General features: G+C 37.8%; 2 protein-coding genes across 3 annotated transcripts in view; both read right to left on the minus strand.

Moving 5' to 3' along the window:
* Positions 1–12,815, minus strand: part of LOC137943958 (uncharacterized) — an 81,860-nt gene extending 69,045 nt beyond the window's left edge. The window contains exons 1-7 of the mRNA XM_068789409.1: positions 12,432–12,815; positions 10,406–10,499; positions 10,227–10,302; positions 8,561–8,625; positions 8,436–8,480; positions 8,232–8,332; positions 7,980–8,121 (exon numbers count right to left, since the gene is read on the minus strand). Of these exons, the coding sequence (XP_068645510.1) occupies positions 7,980–8,121; positions 8,232–8,332; positions 8,436–8,480; positions 8,561–8,625; positions 10,227–10,302; positions 10,406–10,499; positions 12,432–12,804 (896 nt within the window). The 5' untranslated portion in view covers positions 12,805–12,815. The remainder of the gene's footprint in view (positions 1–7,979; positions 8,122–8,231; positions 8,333–8,435; positions 8,481–8,560; positions 8,626–10,226; positions 10,303–10,405; positions 10,500–12,431) is intronic.
* A 2,288-nt stretch (positions 12,816–15,103) lies between these two features.
* LOC137944801 (uncharacterized) lies at positions 15,104–21,556 on the minus strand. Of its 2 annotated transcripts, XM_068790552.1 has the most exons (8): positions 21,298–21,556; positions 20,855–20,970; positions 20,554–20,690; positions 19,255–19,470; positions 18,980–19,059; positions 16,911–18,620; positions 16,669–16,837; positions 15,104–15,985 (listed from the first exon to the last, which is right to left on the minus strand). In XM_068790552.1, exons 4-8 carry the CDS (start codon positions 19,337–19,339, stop codon positions 15,375–15,377), a joined length of 2,655 nt encoding a protein of 884 aa, XP_068646653.1. In that variant the 5' UTR covers positions 19,340–19,470; positions 20,554–20,690; positions 20,855–20,970; positions 21,298–21,556; the 3' UTR covers positions 15,104–15,374. The 2 variants fall into 2 exon arrangements, with proteins under 2 accessions (XP_068646653.1, XP_068646654.1); XM_068790553.1 differs by lacking the exons at positions 20,554–20,690; positions 20,855–20,970; positions 21,298–21,556 and having other exon boundaries at positions 19,353–19,362.
* Positions 21,557–25,836: the final 4,280 nt, after the last annotated feature.

Consider the following 25,836-nt stretch of genomic DNA (forward strand, 5'->3'; position numbering starts at 1 on the left):
CCCTTTTGCCAAACTTCTACGGAGACGATCACCCACATCCTTCTACATTGCGAGTATGCCTTTTTCATGTGGACCAGCCTTTTAAACAAAATCAGTCTCCAATTCTATTCCTCTCATAATCTTCCTTCAAATATTCTCTCAATTACAAATACTAGCCTTCCAAAACTCGGAAAATTACTAATATCTTGTTGTGTAGGACATCTTATATGGGCATTATGGGAAAAAAGGAATAATAAAAAATTCAACCTAAAGTTTAATTCTAGAGAGATATTGGTTGAAAAAATTATTGGTCAAGTTACTTCATGGATTTTATTGCGTAAGGAATTCCGTGATCTTCGAGGGTCAAACTTCCTAGAAAACTGGCGAATAGTAGCTAGAATGTCCTATCCTGCAAGGCCCCCTCGTATGGCGATTTGGTCCCCTCCCCCTATTGGCCATTTTAAATTGAACTCTGATGGTAGCGCGTATGGATGTCCGGGCCCTGCAGGTTTTGGCGAAGTTGTTCATGATGAAAATGGAGTTCTTCTCTTTTCTTATGTCGGGCCAATTGGAAATTTGGATTCTACAACTGCTGAATTAACCAGATTATTTAACGGACTTCGAATTTTCAAAAGTCGTGCTTCTGGACCCCTCTGTATTGAAGGTGACTCAAAAGTTGTTATCAATTGGTGCGCAAATAATGAACATCCTCCGTGGCAGCATTGGGATATGTTTTACGATATATATAATTCAATTTCTACTTTAAATTGTAAATGGAATTATATTCCTAGATCTGATAATCATTTAGTGGATGCCCAGGCTAAACTAGGGGTCTCTCTCTAACACCTTGTTGTGGAAGGAGGCCCTGTTTAGCAAGGTATTGTAATCTCTCTCTTCTTTTTAATACAGCTTACACATCTTATATCAAAAAAAAAATATGTTGGAAGAAAGGCCCAAGCCCACATAACCAAAGAAGGCCCAAATATCCATGTGTGTTAGAAGATGGGCCCAAGCCCATAAGATATGGACCCACCTAACTTAGGAAACATGTAATTTCGCAACAGTCATCGTCTTCCTCACAGCGCCGAACAAAGCGGGAGACCAGAGACAACAACCCAGTCGATTATTTCCCGAAGATAATAAATCATGGGTATTAACTGAAGGTTTCGACGAAGGAAATAAACCAGCTAGCATAAGATTCTTGGATGGGTCATTTTAAAGGATTATTTGATACGTGTTATATGGGTCCATGCCCATTTCAATTGCAATTATTGTCTCTTTGGATGAGACATTATTATTTTTTTTTGGAATGATGTATAAGCTATTAAAAAGGAGGAGAAAGATTACAATATTTCTCTAAACAGGGTCTTCCTCCACAACAAGGTGTTGGAGTGAAACACCTAATTTAGCCTGAGCATCAGCTAAATGATTAGCTGACCTAGGAATGTACTTCCAATTACAATTTAAAGAAGAGGTTAAATTATATATCTCATAAAACATGTCCCAATGCCGCCATGATGGAAGATTTGTCGTTGCACACCAATTGATGACAATTTTTGAGTCTCCTTCAATGCAAAGGGGCCCAGTAAGACGACTTTTGAAAATCCGAAGTCCATTTAGTAACCCGGAGAGTTCAGCAGTAGTTGAATCTGAAAATCCAATTGGCCCAGCGAAAGAAAAAAAAATACCGTTTTTGTCATGAACAACACCACCAAAACCAGTCGGGCCAAGACATCCAAAACCGCTTCCGTCAAAAATCAATTTATAGTGGCCTATTTGGGGGGGGACTAAATTTCCATAATTGGGGGGCTAGGTGGATAAGACATACCAGCAATTATTCACCAGTTCTCACGAAAATTAGATTCATTTAGATTTCTGAATTCCTTATGCAAAAGTATTCACACAGTAACTTGACCAATAATTTTTTCAACCAATATATTGCCAGGAATAGATTTTAGATTGAATTTACGATTATTCCTTTCTTTCCATAATGCCCAAATGAGATGCCCAACACAGCAAGAGATTAATAATTTTTCGAGTTTTGGGAGGCTAGCATTAGTAACTGAGAGGATGGTAGATGAGAGATTTTGAGAGAGGCAATATTGGAGACCGATTTTTTTGAGGAGGCTGGTCCACACAAAATGGGCATAGTTGCAATGTAAAAGGATATGGGTGGCTGTTTCTGGGGAAGTTTGGCAGAAAGGGCATAGAGATCGGGGACACAGGTTCCTCTCCGGATTAGGGAATCTGATATGAGAATTTTATTCCTACATGCAGACTAAATAAAAAATTTAGCATGAGGAGGGGCAAGCAAGGTCCATGCAATGGCAGCAAGATGTTTGGTTTGTGGAGGGCTGGGACAACTTTGGAAATTGTATGCAGATGAAGTTGAGAAATTACTTTGAGTGCACGGCATCCAAGTAAGAGTATCAGGCACATTTTTATGTCTTACCGAGGAAAGAATGGTGATGAGGTCGGATGCCACCAAAGCCTCAAAATTCGAAAGTGATCTTCGGAGATTTAAGTTCCATCCTCCAGAATCAATTTGCTGGACCGAGATGGACACTTCAATATTTCTCGCCAGGCTAGAAACCAAGTTGTGGTTGATGTTGATGTTGTGGGTGTCGGTCCACCAATCTGACCAAAATCTTGTTACATTTCCCATGCCAAAGTAACATTTTACAGCCGTTTTGAAAGTAGGTAACAATATTACAATTTTTTTTCCACACAGACCAAAACGCTTTGATACCATATAAAAAATAGATTGAAGAATGTAAAAAGTGTGAAACTTAAAGAGAGAGATAAGGAGGAGAGAGAAGAGAAAAGAAGGCAGAAGCTCTGAATGAGCTATATTGGAGGTCGTGACTATTAGGTTTAGATAACAAATTATAAAAATGACAAACATGCCCCTCTTATACGAAAATCACTTATTCCCTTATGACTGCCATTCTACTCTTTCTATGAATATAAAAATTTGTACATAGATTAAATAAAACATGTTAAACAAGATAGTGTCACAATATAAAATATGCAATCATGTAAAATGACCAAAATACCCTTAAGCTGATTTTCTCACACTCCCCTCAAGTTGAAGCATATATATCCATGAGGCTCAGCTTGTCACAAAAGGTCATAAATTCACGTTTTCCTAATGCCTTGGTAAAAACATCTCCAAGTTGATTAGCCGACCGAACATATGGGGTGATCACTTCTTTCTTCATCACAACTTCTCTAACAAAATGGCAATCCACCTCTATATTTTTTTGTTCTCTCATAAAAAATTGGATTGTTGGCAATAAATAAAGTGGCTTGGTTATCACAAAACATAGTCATGGTTTCCTTGTAATGAAAACCTAACTCCCTAGATACCGATCTAGCTAACACTATGTGTCATAACTCTTTTTTTTATAAATATGTATTTATATAAACAAGGGAAATTACAAAAGAAGAGGGAGTAGATCCCTTACAACCAGCGATTGTAGGGTACCTCCCTGTTTGGCAGCACATCTGCTACCGAATTTGCAGATCTCGGAATGTGAGACCAAATACAAAATATAATTGAGGTAATTTCTAAAATCTCCCAAAACATATCTCAATGCCGCCACAGGGAAGGGGATGCACACTCACACCATCCAATGACCACCTTGAGTCCCCTTCAATATGAAGAGGACCGTTGCACTTGTCTCTAAAAACACGGAACCTAGAGAGGAGGCCATGAAGCTCTACTAACGTAGAATCGAATATGCCTAGAGGGCCGGCATAACTCTATATTCTGCTTTAACACTGGATCTAGCTACCACATTTTGCTTTTTACTCTTCCAATTGGTTAAGTTACCACCCAAAAAGACACAATAGCCTGTAGTTGATTTTATGTCTAGCTTTGACCCAGCGTAGTCTACAACAGAGAAAGCTTCAATTTTCAAATGACCATTATTTTTAAAGAAAAGACCTTTACCTGGTGCTCCCTTGAGATATCTCAAGATCCTCTAAGCTGCTTCAAGATGTATCTTTCGTAGGTGTTCCATAAACTAGCTTACTACACTCACTAAAAAGGACATATCTGGGTGCGTAATTGTCGCTTATATAAGCTTCCCTACCAATCTTCTATACAATGTTATCATTCAATTTTCTTCCAAATAGGGGATAACTTGTAAAATCTTCCCCCGTTCGTCCACCAACCATTGTCTGTTCCGGATTTTATTGCAACCATTCGGCACCACAGCAGATTGGGTTGCATGTTGAACTTCCAAATCCACTTTAAGAGCATAGCCTTGTTTGTGGTATCAATGTCCCGAATCCCGAGGCCCCCCATTACAAGTGGTTTACAAACATCTATCCATTTTACAAGATTAAACTTTTTTTCCCCATTTGGCCCATCCCATTGGAATCTTCTTTTCAAAAATTCAATTCTATCCCTAACAGATGCTGGAGCGGAGTCAAAGGTAAGCCCAGATATGTGCTCGGAACGGACGCTACCTTACAACCCAGATAGTTCGCCATTGAGTTGAGAATAGAGGCATCAATATTAAATCCAAAAATTGATGTTTTTTCCCAGCTTATCTTTTGACACGAGGTCAATTCAAAGATGTTCAAAATTGCTTTCATGTGTTTAATTTGTCTCGTGGACCCTTCTCTAAAAAAGATAGAATCATCAGCATACTGTAGAATGGGAAAGTCTTGGTTTGGATCAGAAAAAACAGGACTTAGCCAACCCGAACGTTTTGCAAACCGGATCATAGAGGTAAGGTATTCTCCAACAAGAGTAAAAATAAATGGAGATAGGGGGTCGCCTTGTCTTATCCCCCTAGAAGCTTTAAAATAACCTCAAGGTTTCCCATTTACCAAGACAGAATAAGAAGGAGAGGAAATACAGCTCCTCATCCAGAATTTCCATCTTGTGCCAAAACCCATACGGTCAAAGAGGTAGTCCACCAGTTTCCAATCAACTCGATCAAAAGCTTTCTCAAAATCAATTTTCAGAACAAACCTTGGAAGGGAAGATTTTTTGAAAGAATCAAGAAGTTCATGAGCTGTTAGAGAAGAGTCCAAGATGTTTCTGTCTCGGATAAAAGCACTTTGACAAGGATTAATTACCTTGTAAAGGACTGTTTTCAGCCGATTAGCCAATAGACGCCCAATAATTTTATATGAACCGGAAGTGAGGCTAATAGGGCGAAAATCTTTGGGTAACTCCGAATTAGTCTTTTTAGGAATAAGTGCAATAAAAGATGCGCCGATTCCAGAGTGAGTTATTCCCATTTAGTGAAAATTGTGAACGAGGGCACAAACATCATTTTTCAACAGGTCCCAAAAATAGTGATAAAACTCACCATTAAAACCATCTGGTCCGGGGGCTTTATCTTTAGGAAGGTCAAGGACAGACCTTTCAATTTCTTCTGAGGAAAATGGTTTTTCAAGATCAGCAGCATCTTCAGCTGAAATGCACTCGAAGTCGAGCTGACAGAGTTTTGGTCTTCTGAAACAGACTTTTGAATATAGTTCTGTGAAGTACTTCACTAAAAGCTTAGATATGGAGGCACTATCCGTAACCACTTGGTCTCCGTTACAGAGAGCAGTGCTACAGTTAGTCCTCCTCCTGGCCGAGGGGATGGAATGAAAAAACTTTGTATTCCCATCACCCTCAGCCATCCAACGAAATCTTGAACATTGTTTCCAACGGACAGATTCAGAACGAAGAAACGTAAGATATTCAGAATTTAAATTATTTCTACCCAGTAAATCAGTAGGAGAGATTAACCTTTGTTCCTCCAGTAGATCCAGCTCAGAAATGTGGCGGCGAATCGAATCTTTCTGGGAAGCAGCAGATACTCGGTGATTTTTATCCCACAGTCTAATCTTTGTCTTGAGGGCTTTGAGTTTCCGAGGGAGGGCCCAGCCCGGGTTCGGACGATTTTCCAATTCGAGCCACCACGTTTTCAAAGAAGGGATGAAAGCCTCGATTAATAACCAGGCGTTCTCAAACCGAAAGGGAGATCTTTCCCACGTAATTGGCCGAATGTTGAGTTGGATAGGCCAATGGTCAGATCCTATTTTGTTTAGGACTTGGCCAGAGGCGTTGGGGAAGAGGAGGTTCCATTCTATATTGACAAAAAATTTGTCCAATTTAGACAAAATAGGGGGATTCTGACAATTTGTCCAGGTGGATTTTTTCCCCGAGAGAGGAGCCTCGAATAGAACAAGACTATTGATAAAATCAGAAAAAGCTCTCATGGTTGATGAGGTTCTGGAGGCAGGAGGATTTTTGTCAGAGCAAAGTAGAGTCGCATTGAAGTCTCCTCCAAGGAGCCAAGGGAGGTCCCATAATTGGACAAGCTGAAAGATTTCCTCCCAGAAAGATGCTCGGTCACGGTAACGAGTTGGCCCATAGATGCCGGCTAGCGCCCAAGAAGTACCGAGGTTGTGATCCAGGAGCTGGAAACCGATTGAGTATTGACCCAAAACGACGAAAATGGCATCAAAAGCAGTTGGATCCCAGATGACAATTATGCCACCGGAATGGCCAATTGCATCCACATTTGCCCACGCTGGGTTGGTGTCATACCATAAATTACAAACAATTGAGTAATCAAAAGACTGCATCTTAGTTTCAAGAAGAATAGCAATTTTTGGTTTAACATCAAAAAGTGCCGCTCTGATGAGGGCTCGCTTGGCCAGAGAGTCGAGTCCTCTAACATTCCATGATAGAACGATCATGGAGAATGGTGGGTGTTGATATTCCGCGCCACAACGCCAGCTTCAAAGTAGCCCGCACATAAGATGTTGGCGAGCTCCGTCATTTCTGAAAATTCCTCCCGCAGAAAGTCTTGTTCTTGTTCTAGCAAAAACAGGAGGAGCTCATCCCACGGATTGGGAGTGAAGGTCATGGTTGGGGTAGATTCAAAGGTTATAGTTAGGGGGAGATCGGACCAAATTGGGGGGATTCCAGAGGGGAATGCAGGGGGGAGGTCGTACCAATTAGGGGGAATTTAAAGAAGAAATTAAGATACAAATCTCAAAATACATATCCCAATGACACCATGGAGGTCTGATAGACTAGCTAAGATGGGTATTTCGCTCCAACACCATGTTGTGGAGGAAGGCCTGTCTAGCAAGGTTTGTTTGTACTTCACAGTATCTTTTTAATAGCTTATCACCACATTTCATAAAAAAAAAAAATCCAATGACACAATCAAACATGTAGAACAAGATAATGTAGACTAAGGAACACCAGCTGATGGAAATGACCAAAATACCCCTCGATAGACTTTCTGACATCTATGATCTAAGTTTTATGTTGTTTGGAGATTTAGTTTTGAAGATATAAGGAGTTACATGTAACAGGAGCAAATTTGTCATTGTTATTAGCTAGATGAAAGGAAAACCAAAGCTTCCATGTAAGCTCAGTGTTATCTTTGAGAAAATAAATGATTAAGTGCTCCCCTAGAAATTTCATGGCAGCATATACTTATAGAAGTCAAATGTATGGCTGGTGCTCTCGTCAAAGCTGGAGTCTCTCTTGATTCCCTTGTAGTCAAGAACTCTTTTTCCATTATTTTGAAGGGTTCCTTCTTGGCTTGTATTTTTTTCAATGTTCAATAAGATTTCAGCATTTCAAAAAAAAAAAAAAAAAAAGATTATAGAAGAGATGCAAGAGAGCAAAAGAAATAGAGAGAGATTGAGTGAACAAAAGAGAGCAAGAACCTCTTTTTTGTAGAATCTCATAACTCTAGTTTATAAATTACAAATAAAGCCTTGTTAAGTCAAATGCTGAACACAACTCAAGAGGTAAATGCAAAAATGACATGACATATGCTTGTGATAAATCCTACCTTCAAATATAAATTAAATACATCACCTATTCTACTGTCCTTTGAACAAGGACAAAATTTTAACCAGAAATCACAAGGGAAAATCAAATAACATAGGAAAAAACATCTCAGTTTATAATACCATGGATGATAAACTTATTTTAGAATACCAGTCAGAACAATAGAACATACTGGGCTTCATCAAGAATTACAATAGCCCCTTGCAGATCAACCTCCATAGCCTTTCGAATGGTTGGATTTATGATATAGTTGTAAGGGCAAAAGACTAGTGGTGCTTCTTCAGCCATTGAACGTGCAGCAAAATATGAACAGCCTATCAAAGAAAGTGACACTAACTACAGTAAGTCTTGGAATGTTTAGTTTACATTGCCTTATATAACTACCATTCAAAAAAATATCATTAACATAAAAAATAAAATAAACCTCTGACAGCGTGCCCAATTTTCACAAGATCTTCAATGTCATGTACCTCATTGTAGCCTCCTTTCTGAAAGGAGGGATGGGATCTGATTCTATGAACATTTCTATAATGGATTCAAGAAAAATTAGTTCAACAGTGACCAGGAAAGAAGTAACTAAATCTTTAAAGGACAAACATACAAAAGAAATTAAGAAAAAAACACTCACTTGAATTCAGGGCATCCCATATTTTCATCTGTTAACAGATTTTTACTGCAAAATCAGAACAAATATGTTTATCAAGAGAGCAATTTTTGATAGAAGGAAAGCTTGTTTCCAGTTTAAGACCTTACCACTCCTCATCAATTTTCTCTTTCCCACAAACATGTCTGTTGGTGCAGTAGTGTTTCCGGGACGCCTAAAAAGAACAGCTCAAGACAAACTTTAGAAAGAACACACTTTTAAGGAATCATTTCAGCAGATATAAAGTATAGAAGGACACCAAGAACCTAGCATATAGTTCTAAAAGCATAAAGAGTGTGATATGAAGTTGAGTTTGATATTAAATTCATTTTAATAAAGCAAAAGAAAAGAAATGCTCTATAAGGGGTCCCAACAGACATGGTGTTCCCAACAAAAAAGAAGTTGACAGCCAAGGGATGTGAGGTCAAGAACCTCCAATCTCTTCAAAGTAACCTGAATCTCGTCATAATATCTTAAGAGCCACAAGGAGACTCTGAAAAATTAACTAGTGAGAATCCGACTATTACCCAGTACAATCAAGGGAACACTGATGCTATCTTCAAAATCCATAACCTATGAAGAGGGCACCAATTTCAGTCTTGGTGGATTTGGTGGTACGAAGAGGTCTGCAATAAACTGTCAAGATTTACCATGGAAGATGCTGCCTTGAGCATCATGTCTTAGTTTGTCAAGTGATCTCCTGTCAAAATTTGCTTAAAAGAAAACAAGGAGGAGACTACAAGGTCTAAATAAGAGAACAGCTGTTCACCAGTTCTCACCGATGACCACCCCTGAAAAAATCCTGGAAGTTGGTAGTTACTTAACATGCATTGTGCTATAACAAAATAAGACCAAAGCAAGAACATCACTTCCAGCATTACAGCTTCCTGGAACAGTTTCATTTCAGTCTAAGAAAGTCAAGCACTAAAAAGGGTCAGCCAGATTACTCTACTAGCCCTTTACTCTTATAACACCACTGCACATGACTGCGCTTCATATTGACAATCCACCTCATCACAAAAAATGATGGCCATCAGATAAAAACACAAAACCCCAGACAAATCTTTTTTCTATCCCGCATTCTTTTTCTTTTTCCTTTTTTTCCAGACATTTAGCCTCTTCTTAGACCTTGACTGAACTATGTCCAAACCACTGAAATCCCTGCCTTTAAAAACCTATTTGTCATTAGTTAAACCTCATTTGCATAAAAAAAACTCGAACAGACTCCTCTAGCACCCTTAAAAGCTAAAGCAGGAAGGTATTCATCAATGCCACTTAGAATTGCTTAATGGACACATTGTATAGTAAAAGTTATTAATTACAATGATAATATTTTCAGAGTTATACTTATCATTTGATGCTTCACAAATACAATTCTTTCAACCTACCAATACTTAAAATTCGAAAATATGAATAAAGACAACCAGATATGTTATAATTTATAAAAATCATGATGTTTGGCAGGAGGTTGAAGAAAAAAATAAAAATAAAATATGTTTGGCAGGATTGCTATGCCATTATATACTAGCCCCAAGAACTACTAATGAGAACCAAACATTTGAGAGACTCCTCAGCAATTTGGTGAGAGTTTGATGCTTCAAACAGTTGTAATCCTTTTTATATTTAGTATCAAAAACCAATGGACAAATATAATAGGTCTCTTTTTTTTTTAAATGATATATATAATAGGTCTCTTAATCTGACATTAAGTTGCTCATACTGTTAACAATCCCCACAAACAACTTTTCAAAGCATAAAAGAATTCAGCATACTCACCAGAACAGACATTGGCCCATGATATGATGTCTTACGGTATTCACGAATAACTTGACTTATTTGCCCATGTGTCCTTCTGTGAAAAACAACCCACGGGAATTATCAGTAACTGAGTAAAGAAAGAAAGAGTTAAAATGTAAAAACTAATCCAGCAGCAACCCAAATAAGATAATGCTTACGTGGAATAATATATGCGAGGCACAGTAGGCTTTTTTTCTTTTTTATTGTTTGTTGCTTGTGAAGAACATCTAGAACTTCCCAATAAAGAATTATCTGTCAAAGGATTTCAATTAGTGCCAGAAAGTAAAGTGGTAGACAACCGTTCCTTCCATTACATGACCTACCCACAAGAGTCTAATATTACCTAACAACTCTTTTCCTATTACAACCAAATTAAAAAAACAAAATAAAACTAAACAAAACTAGGTAGCAATTAAAAAGAGCATCCAAGACTTCTCTATAGGAATTTCTATTAGTGCATGCAAAACTATGGGGAGAGAGTAATTATAAATACATTCACAAGATGTCCTTTGCAGACTAATGACTCAATAAACAGGAGATGTAACAGAAATAAAAGATGCTTTCTATTTCACCAACAAAAACAAATTTATTTATTTTATTAAATGATGCTGAATTTTATTAAAACAAAAGCTCAAAATAGCAAGATTACAAGGGTGAAAGCCTTCCCAAACAATGAGAGATTGTTGGGAGGTTCCGAATTTAGCCAGGGAATTGGTTGATCCAGGAAGGAGATTCCAATTACAATGAATTGAGGATACAATGTCAACAATACAATCAGTGATACGCCAATGGCGCCAAGGGGGAGAGCTTTCTTTTGAGCACCAACTGATGACAACCTTGGAGTCTCCTTCAATAAGCAACTTACCATGAAGAAGGTCCTTGAAGATTTGAAGGCCAACAAGAAGAGCACTCACTTCAATAGTGTTTGAATCGGCAATGCCCACCAGCCCAACATAGGAGAGAATAAAAACTCCACAGCTATCTCTAAAAACACCACTTGCTCTTGCCGGCCCAAGATAACCTACAGCACTGCCATCAAAATTGACTTTGATGCAGTCGCTAGGGGGAGGATCCCAAGTAGTTGTAACCAGAGTCCTGCAAGGGGCCGCCATATGAGCGATCAAGCTCCAATTATCTCATAGGGAAACACCCGATAAATAGGCAAATTTCTTTCTGGTATGCAACCAGCTAGAGATAAGGCCCACTGCATAAGAAGTCGTACTATCCGGGGTACTAGCATTTGAGTTGAATATCCGATATAGAAGCTGAATTTGTATATGAGAAGCTGGAACATCTTGAATTAAAAATACCCTCACAAGTCACAGCATTTTAGAATAAATACTAACTTGTTTGGTATAATGGATTTTGAAAGTTCAAACATCAGTTGGGAACAGTTTAAAAGTGTATAGAAGAAAAAAAATAGTGGACATCAGGAATTAAATTACATGTATCTTTGGATAAATCCACGTACTATTTGTTATTTTTAAAAAAAAAGTTTATTCCAGTAGTCCTAAAAAGAGTTGGACTCTCAATGACACAAATTCTTAAATACATTCATCAAGGATTTATCATATACAATCTATGATATAAACAAGGACAAGTAAAACTAAAACAGTTCAATCTAGAATAGTGATGTAGATTTTGGTGGCCAGAATATCAGAGTCCAACTGTTCTTCAGATATAATGTGAAGAAGCAGCATTGAAGAAGGTTTGCAAGATGAGAATGCGGAGATGAAAGCATATTAAGATGAAAAACACACTGCTAGATATAAATGAAATAGAGAACATCTGAGAGCGGCATGAATAGATCAGAAGACAAATATTTGAAATCGATGTTGCATGTTTGATGCAGCCTGATAGGGCTCCAACTTTTCATGAAGTTGGTCGACAAAAATGAAGGAAATTTGAGAATTACACAAATAGAAGTGGGGAAGCAAAACTTAGCGAAGCTTGACTTAACAATGGATGTCACAAAGGATAGAATAGAATTGACTTAACTTTTGGACGAGAACCTGCAGACCGTTTGAGTGTTTGCGGAGACACAATAACAATAACGTTGAGCCTTAAATACTTGCATAAATTCCACATTGGACAATTTTTAGGGGATACCTAAGAGTGTGGTATTGTATTCGCAGCTTTATACAAATATGATACGGAAAAGGAAACAGCAACAGACAGAGTTACCCATTGAGTCTGGTTCAGGTATGAACCCGCCGCCGAATGCAAGAGGATCGAGAGAAGCATCTGGTCCAACACTCTGCCCGTTAGTATTGGGTACTAGAGGCTTCAAACTAAAATGTTTCTGCCAAGCTAGGGTGGAGCAGAGAAGGGAAAGGGACTTCCCCGTCCCGGTGGGGGATTCAAGGAGAGCGTGGCAGCGGCCTTGTCTTTGGGCCTTATCTAAAGTTGCGATAACTCTTCCCATGAAAGCCAGCTGAGTCCCGTACGGTTTGTAGGGGAACTCGACAGGGATCCCGCCGATCGTGTACACATTCGGGTTATTCTCAGGCGCTGGAGAAGCCATTGGAGGAGAAGCTTGCTCGAAGACGGACTTCATGGGTCCTGGGAACGACATTTTGATGTTTTCGTATTTTGGATTTCCGCTTCAGATTCCAGAAAATGTAAACGAAAGGAGGAGTACAAGTTTTTCTTGGCGGGAAAAGATTGAACGGGGAATTGCTTTTGGCTCGCGTAATGTGTCAAACTGTCAACTCCACCGTCTTTTGGTTCGCGGGGGAGGGCGGGGGGTAACTGTATGCGTAATTGTTATAGAATTCAAGAAAATTAATAAAATATGCAATAAAAATAAATATATTTTATTGCTTAACTAGTAAAATTAATTTTATTAAAATATTTTATTTCATTTAAAACAAATTCAAATAATATTAAATTCAAGGAAGTTTAAATAATAATAATCTTAATTTCTTTATTGTTAAAACCACTTCATTGGCTGAATAATAGAACAATAAGTTCATAACCACATATTATTTAATAATATAAATATATTATATTTTAATAATAAATATTTAAAATTAATTGAAACATATTTTAAATGTTTAAGTTACCAAATTATATTATTTAAATATGTTGGTTTAAGGTTAAGTTGAAATATATTTCATTTTATCTGAATTAACACATTAACCTAATTTAATATATTATTAAGTATTTGATTATGATAAGTATTATAAAAATAATAATTATATCTATAATATTGATTAATTATTATTATTATTATTATTATTATTATTATTATTATGATTAAAAAATGAGGGAAAAGTGACTCTAAGAATAAAGGCTAAGAGTGTTTTCTATTTATAAGCCCTTGCATTACACATATCCTATTGCAATTTTATTCCTAAAAAACTTCCACTAAACAAGGAATCTACTAAAAAAAAAAAAAAAACACTACTAGTTTGACTCCACAACTCCTCACACCTGCTTCGACTAGAACTCGACTCCACAAAATCAGTCTTGCATAGAGCATGACGCCTATTACGACACCAATTCTGCTTAACTTACAACTCCTAATAGGCATTGATATTGCCAAAAGTCTAAACTAATTTTCCCTGGGAAAAAAGTTTCATACTATAAAAATGCAAAAACTTAAATGGAAAAGGCTAATTCCTTGTGGAGAAGGTATTGTACTTATTAGACAACATAAATTACACCATTTTGTTAAAGTGTGTAGGCACATGATGTTTGATAAATAATGTCATTATCGTAATAAAAAGATTGAAATTTATTAGACAGATACTCTTTGGCATTATTTGATCGAAACACTTGTATTTGTTTTTTTTTTGGATTTATTCGTTCCTTATTTGAGATTCATTTAAATCACTTAGTACGACCTTTCTGTTAAGTAAAATACCAAAATTTTGAGATTTTAAGATATTTTTTGGTAATTTCATGAAAGAATTATCAAGATACGAATGGCGGTATTGGGCCATCTACATACAATTTTAGTTTATTTTACGTTTCAACCACTATTAAAATATATCTTTTAATTTTTTTGCTCCTCATCTTCTCCCAACTTGGGCAACAAAAATCTTGTGTAAGGTATGGCAAGATCCACCAAACTCTTATATAATATCTTAAATTATTATGGTACACTATTTTTTATGAATAAAACTCTTAATTCATGTTTAGCAGCAGGGTAAGATTATCTCTCTATCATTTATTAGACAGCTAAAGAAAGCAAACAGGTGCTGATATTATATTCTGAATGATCCCCAGTAGGTGCTAGTTTCTCTGTGTTGATCGACTTTCTGAGTGTTTGGTATGTGAGTTGGGCAAAGGGTAATTAATGGCTCGAAAGATCGTTTCTGCATCTGTGTATTTTAGGTGTTACTGGACACTAAGGGTCTGTTAATATCTGTGGAGCTCAGGGAAACAGGTTAACTATCTTTTTTTTCTGTCTCCCACTTTTCCTGACACCTGAAAAAAAGAGAAATAGATGTCTCCTTCTTTATAGAGATGGCTTTGAGCCTCTTTTTCCTCACCTTGTACTCTATCATATTTCTTAAGCAACTTATTATCTAGGAGATTCTTATTTCTCTACAACTAGTGCAGGGGATAGCTCTTTAACTAACTTTTTTTCTATCTCCCACTTTTCCTGACATCAGAAAAAAGAGAAGGAGATGTCAGGGGAACTGCTTTTTCCTCTCCCCTAACTCCGCGCTCCTTTAGGGAGGGAGGTGGTGGCCTGGTGGGAAAGGAGACGAGGGCCCTGTCTCTTCCCACTCTGTTGAATAGAATGAGACAGGGCCTCCCTTCCCAATGCTTCTCTGTGTGCAAGTGCTAGCAGATAAGAGTTTGTCAAAGAAACGACTCCTGCAAATCATGAAATTCCACAACAATCAATACATTGATTTTATAACTAGAACCACATATACATTGATCTCACAGCACTGACATCATATTTCTGGATCATTGTTTTGCTACTGTGACTGGAACTCTTGAATGGAAACACATCATGCATCATCTAATCTACATCAAAGCCACATCCCATCTCTGAAACTTACATCATTCATAGGCATCCTATATGCATTCACACCACTTCACACCCAAAAACCGGTCCAAACAATCAACACTTCCCGGTAATTAAAATCTATAATTCACACAATACTTTTAGCACAGTTCACTAGTTACCTCCTTTAGTAAGTCGCGTAGAATCATCCACTCCACCTCCCTCCCTACTTCACCGATTTCATCTTGGATCATACCTGACCAATGAGTCATCCTCAGATCACAGGCTATCATTGCATCAAGAGAATGACATCCATCTATAGGTGGATATATATGGACGTGTAACATCCTCCATACAGCATCTAATAACTTCTTCCCATGTGGAATCACTGTGGTGTGTCCATGGACTCTTCTCATGAATACAGATCCGCTTACTGGAGGTTTCATTAGTGTCAATAATGCCTCGTTTATCAAATCAAATAACACTTTGCGATTCACTTCGCTGTTGCCATTATTCTTGGTGGCTGCTTCACGCTCCTTGTTTTCCTTTGAATAGCAAATTTCTACTTCCTTGAAAACCCCAATGTCAATTGGTTTTGTTATCTTAGTTGATTTCTCATATAAACCAGCAGCAACAAGTACATCCCGTATGTAGACATGTTCTTGGTCTTCTAAATTATCCGTTTCAGCCTCTAACAAAGCATTCTCCTCAGGTACACCCCCCACATCTTCAGATCGATCTGACTGAAGTTGGTTGAGTTGTCGTCTTAGTTCTGTTCCAGTAGTTAACAGAATAGAGTTACAAACACACAGCAGAAGCAGTCTAAACTTACTTGTGGCCATACTTCATTTGGTCCATGTAGAACACATCCACAGAGAAGGGCAAAAGTAAAGACCACACGGCCTAAATTATTGAAAAACATCATGTTTATAAAGGGTGGAATTATAGATAGACGTGAGTTTCAGTGCATTATCCATGACTCCGTAGTTCATGCCATTTTGCAAGCTCTGAAGATGTATCAACTCTTTGAATTGTAAAACCAAGGTGAACATATGTTTAGTTAATGCCCAGAAAAGATAGAATAGATGGACCCATGGGTAACCACAATCCTTGTTAACTCTAACTACAAATATTTCTGTATATCTGAAGACATCAGTTGAATAGTAGACATAAAAGAGTCATCCAAAGCAAGCAAAGCTAGCTGAAATTCACACCAAGTCAACCTTCTAAACATCTAGACCAAGCATGTGATGAGAACCAGCGTTCAAGTATGACTAAAATAAAGGACCAGGTTGAACCTGGTTGATATGACAGTAAACCCTATGTCTTGATTCAGAAGAGTCTTATCTCAAATGATCACAGAGAACTGTTTTAAGGAATCCCATGTTACTTTGCCAGAATGTGGTGAAAGTAATATGAATTCAAACTTGCAAGAATCAAGACAAAATTTCCTACCATGAAGGTTAGAGCTGATCTCTTTGAAGACCTGCGGGATGGGGTTATCTTCAATGAATGGAACATCCAGTGTTGAAACAGGGCTTGGATGTTCTCCTGGCCGAAAGAAATCCTCATAGGGACTGCTGCACACTGATGCAGGGCTTGGGGGAACCTCAGTTGAGTTTTCCTACAAGGCAATATATCAACCAACTTATTCAATTTTAAGTGATTGTGTGGAAAAATGAAATTAAACAACTTACCTGTGCATTCCCAAGATTCGTTATTATTGTTGGTACTGTCACGAAAGTTCTAAAAGCATCAGATTCTTCCATTCCAGATTCTCTAGTAGATCGGATCTTTCTTCCAAATAATTTACCTCTGAGAGTAAAACTGTATCTGAAATTGGACACCTTACCCTTAAAATTGAATTTCTGCCTCCTAGTTTTACTCACTTCTACAACAACATTTTCAGTTGCTTCATGTTTTCTTCTGATTTGAGCTCCTGTTAAGACATGTGGATCCTCTAAAAGAAGCTTCCCAAATGACGTTCCTGAAACGGGAGCTGACAGAGACCTGACAAGGTTCCTCGGTGAGATTCCACCATTAATAAAATGCTCATCTCTCATCTCCTGATGTCTGAAAGATTTAGTTTTTGTTTCTGACTCAATCTTCACATCTTCCCAGGAGTTTGACTTTCTTCCAATCTTTGAAAACTCTGTCATTGATCTTTCCCTTATCCCTTCATCCTCCAAATAAGCAGTCCGAGAACTCCCATTGACAATTGAAGGACCAGTGACATTTTCTTCACTTCCAATAATGTTTCTTAAACGATCTGAAAGGAATTTCCTTGTGTCTCTATTGAGGAACTCAGGCGAATCAAGTCCATCTATCTGAACTTCACTTCGACATGATCTGGTTGATTCTGATCGTAGCAAATTCATCCCTAGGTCTCGTGTCACATTTTCTCTGACCTGTTTTGCGATGTGCCGAGCAATCTGTTTTGGGTCTGTTGGCCTTTCACTGAATGGAGTCTCAACTCCGCTACCTCGAACAATAGTACTTCTTTTTCCTTTCCCTTGAATTTCAAGTCTCAGCCTCTCTTTTACCTCCTCAAGAAAATTCTCAATGCTGCATTCCTCCATCTCTGAGGAACTGGCATGAGATTCTTCAGTTTCATCAACTCTCTCTGGTCCAGGCTTCAAGATCACAATTCTTGTCTGCTTGGAAGTTTTTTTTGAGCATTTATCATCACTATCTACAAAAGAGATGTGCTCCATATCATCAGTTTTGACTCTATTACTTGCACTTAGTTTGACCTCCTTTTGGCTAGGTTGGGATGTTTTAACCATATGCCCATCCTGATGTAAACCCCTTTTTGGGCCCTCTTTTAATTTAGCTGACAACCCACGTGCCACTTCTCTATTTATATCCAAGTACTGAATCATTTTCTCCTTGTGGAGATTCTCTTGTGCAAGGATTTGGTTATGTAACTCTCTAGGATAGTTGGCCAGTTCAACACTTCTTGACTGCTCCCAAATCTTAGCTGTTTGCCATGCTTCAAATTCTTTCTTGAATATTTGTAGTTCTTCTTCTTGTGGGTGTTCACGAGGCTGGGGCTTTCTTAACCTATGGCGGGGTCTTGATTGATTGGAATCTTGTAAGTAACCATTCACAGGTAAGTCTCGTTTCACCTGCTTCAAGGGCTTTGAACTCACTGTACTCTGATAACTAGAACCATTGTCACGCTGCCCTATTAAAGGCAGGTTGCTTCTATGGTTGTCATTTTTTTGTTCCAATGATTTTACATCTGATGGTAACATATCCATACCCATTAAACGCGCCACAACACTGGGAACATTCTGTTTCATGCCCATTTGTTTCGTTATCTCCTCTTCAATTAGTTTCTTAATGGGGCCCCCACTTGGATGCGCATTCATTTTGAATGAATGTTGCTTCACTTGGTACGAACACTGAAAATCCAGAAAAGCATGAAAGGAGCTGCTCAGAACACATTCATTTGTAGATGAAGCGAATATGATAGTTATTACAGGGATAACATGTGATGATGAACTACTTAATTTACTTAAAGATCTTATAATGCCTTTCCAAACAAGAAAAGATCTTATAATGCCTTTCCGAACAAGAAGAGAACTATGCGTAACATCTTCATTTTTCTTTCCAAAGGGCACTGAACAAATTATAGAGAGCTACAGTTTGCTGTTAAACTTTTCATTGTTTGTATTATCATCCCAAATGAGAAATATATGAAAGCAATGCATTTAATTCAACTACAGATAGCTGAAGGTCAATCAACAGAACTGATACTTACTGGTACAGTCTCATGAATGGCATGATAGCTCTGTGATGCTTCTATAGGCAGCTCCAAACTATTCCTAGGAGCTTCAAAACCTGAGTCATTTTGAAAATCATCAAAATAAATTATCAGTTAGATATAAGGGCACTCGAAAAAGTTATTAAGGGAGGAAAAATGGCTATAAAAACAGAATCGAAGACAACAAATAAAAAACGATTTAGGTTTGTGGATAATTTAGAATTGAACTCAGAAATCGCCATGAATAACAATGACGAATTAACAAATTTTACCATCACAGTGCTTCTTATGTGTCAACAATTTCCTTGATGTGCTTGTCTGATTGAAATCAAAAAGATGCAAGATGCCACCACCCATTTAACTTATCAACCTTTTAAGAAGCTCTTTTGTCTGATTTTCAGCAATGTAGTAGCTATGGTTTATCCCATGACAATCTGACAAGGTTGTTTTCATCCAAAGTAGCTTCCACCGAGCACCTTACTTGAAACCTATATCCTCACAATTACACCACATTAGCCACCAAAACATAGTTTCTCTAACTTTGGAAGTACTAGTTTTCTATACAGAACTAGATCATGAAAAAAGAACTAGAGAAGAAGAGGTAACAAACCATACATAGTTGACATCTATATAATGGAGAGTCAAATACTATTAGTTTACAGATGAGTTGCCCTGTCGTGTGATAGACCTAGTTCAAGGTTGAAACATCTATCATATAATAAAGGTCTAATTATCCTGACTTGTTTTAAACAGAAAAAAAAACAACATTCAGTATTAAGATTCTGTCTAGAAGTAAATTTTGATCTAATTACCTCAACTTGATTTTAACACAAAACAACAGTTAGTATTATCATTCTATCTAGAAGTAAACTTTACCTGGTATCTTATACAGCACATTACAGTAAACGAAATGTAGAATACCATTGTTGTCATGTGTATTATCATTGTCTCTAATTAATAGGATCATAATAAAGAAAGATTTACGTGATAGTAAGAATAACTTATTGTGCATAAAAACAGGGTAATGCAATTTATCAGGTCCTTATTTAACTAATTAGAGGATAAGATAGGAAAATGCAAAATTATCCACATGTATCTCAAATTGAAAAACACTCCATATAATCTGACTTCGTTTCCCATTTTGAGAAGGTTCTACATCCATTTGACCCTATGGAAGGGTCAATCAACCCAAATTCCTCCAATGATTAGACCACCCAAACACAGCATTCTGGTCTAAAGAAGAATCGGGAGAAATAGTAAATCTGTATAGTTCCATAAACAAGTTATGGTATCTCTTTCCCCTTCAAATAAAGGATTAGAAGTTCATTTAACTGATCCCAATACAAAGAGGCAAAATTCACAATCCAGAGACCCCCGCACCCCGCCCCCCTCTCCCCCTTATGAAATGCTTCGTGTGCTAAAGCCCATGTTCACCAGAACTATGAAATGTGAATTTAACTATTTTGACGACATTGATCAATCCCACCGCAATTCAATCAGTTCATCAGACACCAAACTCGCAACAGAAGACGTCCAGGCAATGCAGCACAGTGAAGAAATTCAAGCATTACCTTTGACACATTCCATCAAACACCTCCACGGATGATACCCATCTCTGATTTCGCGCCAAACTTGCATCCGGTTCAACCTGACACTGCGTTTCGATTGGGCGAGAGACGAGAGAAGGCGACGAAGGAGAGATTTGAAGCTGAAGGTTTGAGATTGAAAGCCCGGAAATTGAAAATGGAAGAAAAGCCAAGCTTTTTGAAGGAGAATCCATTGCTGGAATGACATAACAACCTAGAAAGCGAAGCTTATCTTTTATTTTTTCCATTCCCTTATTATTCTTAATTCGATATTTAATATTCTTACCGTTGTCAGTTGAAAGTTTAAAAATCACCCGAACAGAGATGGAGGAATTGCGTCTCCGTTGACTAAGTCTTGAGTACAGAGTCCTGCGGTCGAATCAACCAGGTCCAGGAGACTTTCTGCACATGAATTACACCATAAGAATTGTTCAGTTTAACACTGTGTAGATGCTCATTCTCATAACTCACACACCTCTTTTCGGGAAAAGAAAATCCGACTTGGTTTGATTTGATTCATAGTTGAAATTACAGATAAATTTATCTTGAAAGAATAAAAAAAAATTCCGACAGGTGAGGTTTATCAACATAAGATGGTTATGAATTTCAAATTAAACCCATATAAATAAATGACTCTAATACCCGTTTCACATTGAGATGCATCTTAAAAACTTGGACTAAACTGTATTCTCCTAATTTGAAGAGCAACCTCATTGATAAAAAATTTACAGGTCATTTTCTGCATGACATTGCTCAAAACATTGCCATTTGCTATTTGGTGTCTTATTAAAACCTCTCGCACGCAACTCCAGATTTTCTAATTCGAAAGCAGGCGAGTTAATGTAGGCTGCCGGCGCATGGGTCGGACTCGAAGGAAATCCATCCTCACCCAGAACATGCTTGGGGTTTTGACCCGTCACCCGCCTTTACCCCATTCTTTCCCCCTTCGATGAGAGGCTAACTTCGTCCCTGTCTCAAACGGATCGAGTAAGGGTAGGTATTAATCACAACCTGGGGTTAATCCCCCTCGTTCACGGTAGAAACCGAGCGGCGACCGCCGCTGCTTCATATAATGAATCGCGCCACTTGCTGGCCCGCCCGACTTCGCGACTTTTTCGCCTTTTTGATCCCGTCATTATCGAGCGTCGTCAGAAAGAGGCTGGAAATTACGAAACAACCACTACGAAGGCGGGGAGCATCTGAAGGAACGGTTTGGTTAGTTGTAAAGCGAAGAGGACAGGTGTGGTGGAAGTGTGTCTGGCCGCCTTTGTTGGTTCATGATTTCACCCAACGTGGGCTCATGTGCTTCCTTCATGCAGGGAATGAGTGACCTCTTTCACTGTCTTTCAATTCGGACAAAAAAAAATCTTAGTGAGAAGCTCTTGTGATTTTTGCGATGATGGACCCAAGAGGAACTCCACCTTTCAATTCACTTTCAAGTTTCAACCCTACCATTAAAGTCCAACCCCCACGAGACTGGACATATCCTAATGGCTTCATGTATGATCATTAAGAACAAATTATACCATTATTAATCACTAACAAGAGTTGAATGAATGGTGAAGAGTTGATTTTTTTATTACGAAAACTTATAAAATGTGTGGGCTTCTAACAACTTCATATATTCTTTCTTCATATAATTCAAATGTTATAGAAAGACTAGGTTTTATTCGATCGGCTTGTCGGGACTAGGTCTAATACCATTGTGTAAAAGAAATCAAGAGATGCATAGGGGTTTATCTAAGTGAATTGAACAATTCATCATAAGAGTAGTTTTGTTAACTTAAGAAGAATCATTTCTAAGTTTAGTTTAACTTAGTAGGAAATAAAATAAAATTAGCATAGAAATTCAAATCTATTTTCAAAATTTGACTTTCACTAGAGATTGAAATTCTAAGAGTGAATTTGTGCCAATAGGAAACCATAAAATATGCTTAGTAGAAAACTTTTTGTTTGATCAAAATTTATTTACTTTTATGTGTCACACCGATAGATCGAGCTCGAAAAAGCTCCTAGTCCTTTAGCGTGCGACTTTGATAGGAATTAGACACCCTAATTCCAAACTAACGAGAGCAATAATAATAATCGTAGAAGAAAGAAAAAACAAGCACAAAAATGCAACAAGATTTATACAAGGTCACCTCAACATGAGACTACTCCTGTCTTTCAATGCAACAATAATCCACTATAAAGATGAAATAGTTTACAGGAGAAATCATTTCTCTAACCTCTTCGGTCGCTACAGATGATTCTACTCCAATGATAATACTCTTGGTGATAAAACCCTAACAACGACGCCCCCAAATATAAAGAAAAATTAGGAGAACCGGATTATAAATGTGAAAATTCCCAAACTACCCTTAATGAGAGAGCAGTCAATATATTGTATCGACTTAGCGTAAGGTGTTTATTAGGCTCCACAACTTAACAAACCTAACTTACTTCAGGTGAAAAGTAAGCTAGTAAGCCTCTATTTTAAGAAGAAGCTAAAGAAAAAATGAAGAAAAATAACATTTCATTGAAATGGGGAATATGTTTTCAAGTGATTTACAAGGCCTATTTATAGGTTAAAGAGTGATAAATCCCTTTATTCCTTATTCAAACTCGTAACCAATAAGACATTGCCACTTAAGCAACACAAATATCAAAATTATTCAAATTAAAAAAGACATTATCTCGCATGCCTAAAATGCCTAAAAAATCCTATCCAAATCCGTCTGGATAGATACCCACTTCAAATTTCAAATTTCTGAACCCATCAACCAGCTATATGGATAGGCTTGCGAAGTGTGCCTGGTCGTGTGCCCGCGTAGCATTCTCCTGCCATAATAAGGTTGTTGTCCTCATCGTATTACTTTCCTTGATGGATGAGAAGAAACACCTACCAAATCGATGTGCTCCCTCAATCGTTTGACAAAACGCAAGTCAGTTGGGCTCCTCCCAAACTTGCTCGAAAATATGTTAAACAACACAAGAGTCTATAGTCTCATCGCAAATGCCTCTTTCACTGCATACTCATTCGACATGAACATGAACATGCCCAAGTAAAAAATCGGTCTGTTGGCTCCTCTTCGAGTTGCTTTGATGCCCCCTCAGATCAATGTTGATTTGTGCCAAAGTTGATATTTTGGCACTTTGATCGCACCCAATCACGTTTGCAACCTCCCTCCATGGAGGCAAACTCTTTGGTAAAATTTTCAAGCATAAAATCCTTATTTAGGACTTCCTCCTCTTCAACCAGCATGGATCGACCTTCAACCCATTGTTCGTCACCTACCAAAGAAACAAGAAAATTGGTCTCTCCACCCTTAAGACCCCTCTTAAGTTGGAGAGTTGAAAGTATTGCCGTTTTCCCCTTTATATAGTCTCCAATACTGAAAATTACACAAGGTCCTCCCTTGTTCATAATCCCTATCATCCCCATATAAGGCATTACAAAGGCCTTGCTTCTACAATGGAAATTCATCCCAAGGATTACATTAAAATCATTCAAAAGAGACAAAATTTTAAAATCCAACCCACTTCCCAACAACGATACGAACATGCTTGGCCACCTCAAGCACGACTTTGGCTTTAGAATTGACAACCTTTATTTGATTGTCTGCCACTTCCTACCTTAAGCGTAATCGTCTTGCTTCCTCTTCCAAGATGAAGTTGTGGGTTACTTCCGAATCAATGAGAGCTTTCACTTTGCCATCATTTAGCAACACATTTAGAAAAATCATTTTAGGTCTTACTGGCTTGGATTGGCTTGAGCAACATCAAGAAACCAACTCGACGTTCTTCAATATGTTGATCATCACTTGATTGTCCGACTCCATCGTCCACTTTGATAGCATTTAATAGCTTATTTTTACTTGAACAATCCTTCACCAAGTGATCTCCTTCACAAAGTAAAGAAATAATCTTTCGGTTTTTAGGATTACCTTTTTCTGTGTTTTTTTTTTCATTTTAATGGTTCCTTACCTCTTTCTTGGAGGTTCGTATCCAAGAAGACTTCTTCTTATGGTTCTCATTTTCCCCATTTCTATCTATGGGTGTGGCGACATTGTTATCAAATTTTCTCTCAAGATCCATCAACTTCTTTGCGATGGCTAAAGTGGTTGCAAGCGTCTTTACCTTCCGACGCCTCAATTCTTGTTCTGCCAATGACAAAGTGCTGCAAGAAAAGAAAACGATTGATTCTCATTAATCATGTTAGAAATGTTTAACATTAAAGAAGTAAAGGACTAAATATACTCACAAATTGTCCATTTTTTCTTCAATGCACACAATTCCGTTTGAGCTAGGTAATTGACATCTTCGGGAAAAAGTGGTGCTTCAACTTGCACTTAAAAGCATCCTAAGTGTCAACCGAGTTTTCACTATTCTTGGCATCACCAACCCTTCTTCTCCACCATAAGATAATATCATCAATGAGAAACATAAATGTCGTACTAACTTTTGCTTCCTCATCCGTGACCAACCCTTCTTCTCCACCATAAGATAATATCATCAATGAGAAACATAAATATTGTACTAACTTTTGCTTCCTCATCCGTGATATTTGAAGCTTTGAAGTATTGCTCGACTTGCCATAAGAAGTTATCAATCACCTTCAAATCACATACGCTCCCATACAATTTAGTCTCAGGAACCTTGATCTTCATCTGCGTAGGAGCCCTTTTCCCATTCAATACGGTGTGCTCGAGAATCGCCACTCTCATCTATATCTCTTCTAACTCCGTTCACATCTCATCGAGATCGTTGTGAATCTCAGAGAGTTGCAACAACAACATGCACATCGCCCTCTAGCCCTTGAACCGCTTCAAGGCTATGTTCTCAGACGTCCGCCACTTTTTGAATCTTTTCCTCCCAACTCGAGCATTGACACTCCACCTTTTCGAACCTAAATTCAAAAGAAGTTAAACGAGATTCGGTTTCAGAAACTTTCTTCTTTCCTTTGTTTGGTTCAACATCCAATGTCGGTTCTGAGGAATCCATGGATGAAACGTTTTTGCTTTGATACCAACTGTCACACCATTAGATCGAGTTAGGAAAAACTCCTAGTCCCTTAGCATGTTGCCTAACTTAATTCTCGTGAAAACTAAGCTAGTCAACCTCTCTTTTAAGAAGAAACTAAACTAAAAATAAAGAGAAATATCATTTCACAGAAATAGAGAACTCTAAGCGCGAATTTGAAACTCTAATCAATGAGAAATTGCCACTTAAGCAAGGCAAATCTCATATTTATTCAAATTCAAATAAAACATTACCCCACATGCCTAA

The sequence above is a fragment of the Aristolochia californica genome, unplaced genomic scaffold, assembly GCF_029961685.1.
Source record: "Aristolochia californica isolate CCGP_79_NKW_82.1479 unplaced genomic scaffold, dmAriCali1.0.hap1 SCAF_11, whole genome shotgun sequence".
Taxonomy (NCBI): Eukaryota; Viridiplantae; Streptophyta; class Magnoliopsida; order Piperales; family Aristolochiaceae; genus Aristolochia; species Aristolochia californica.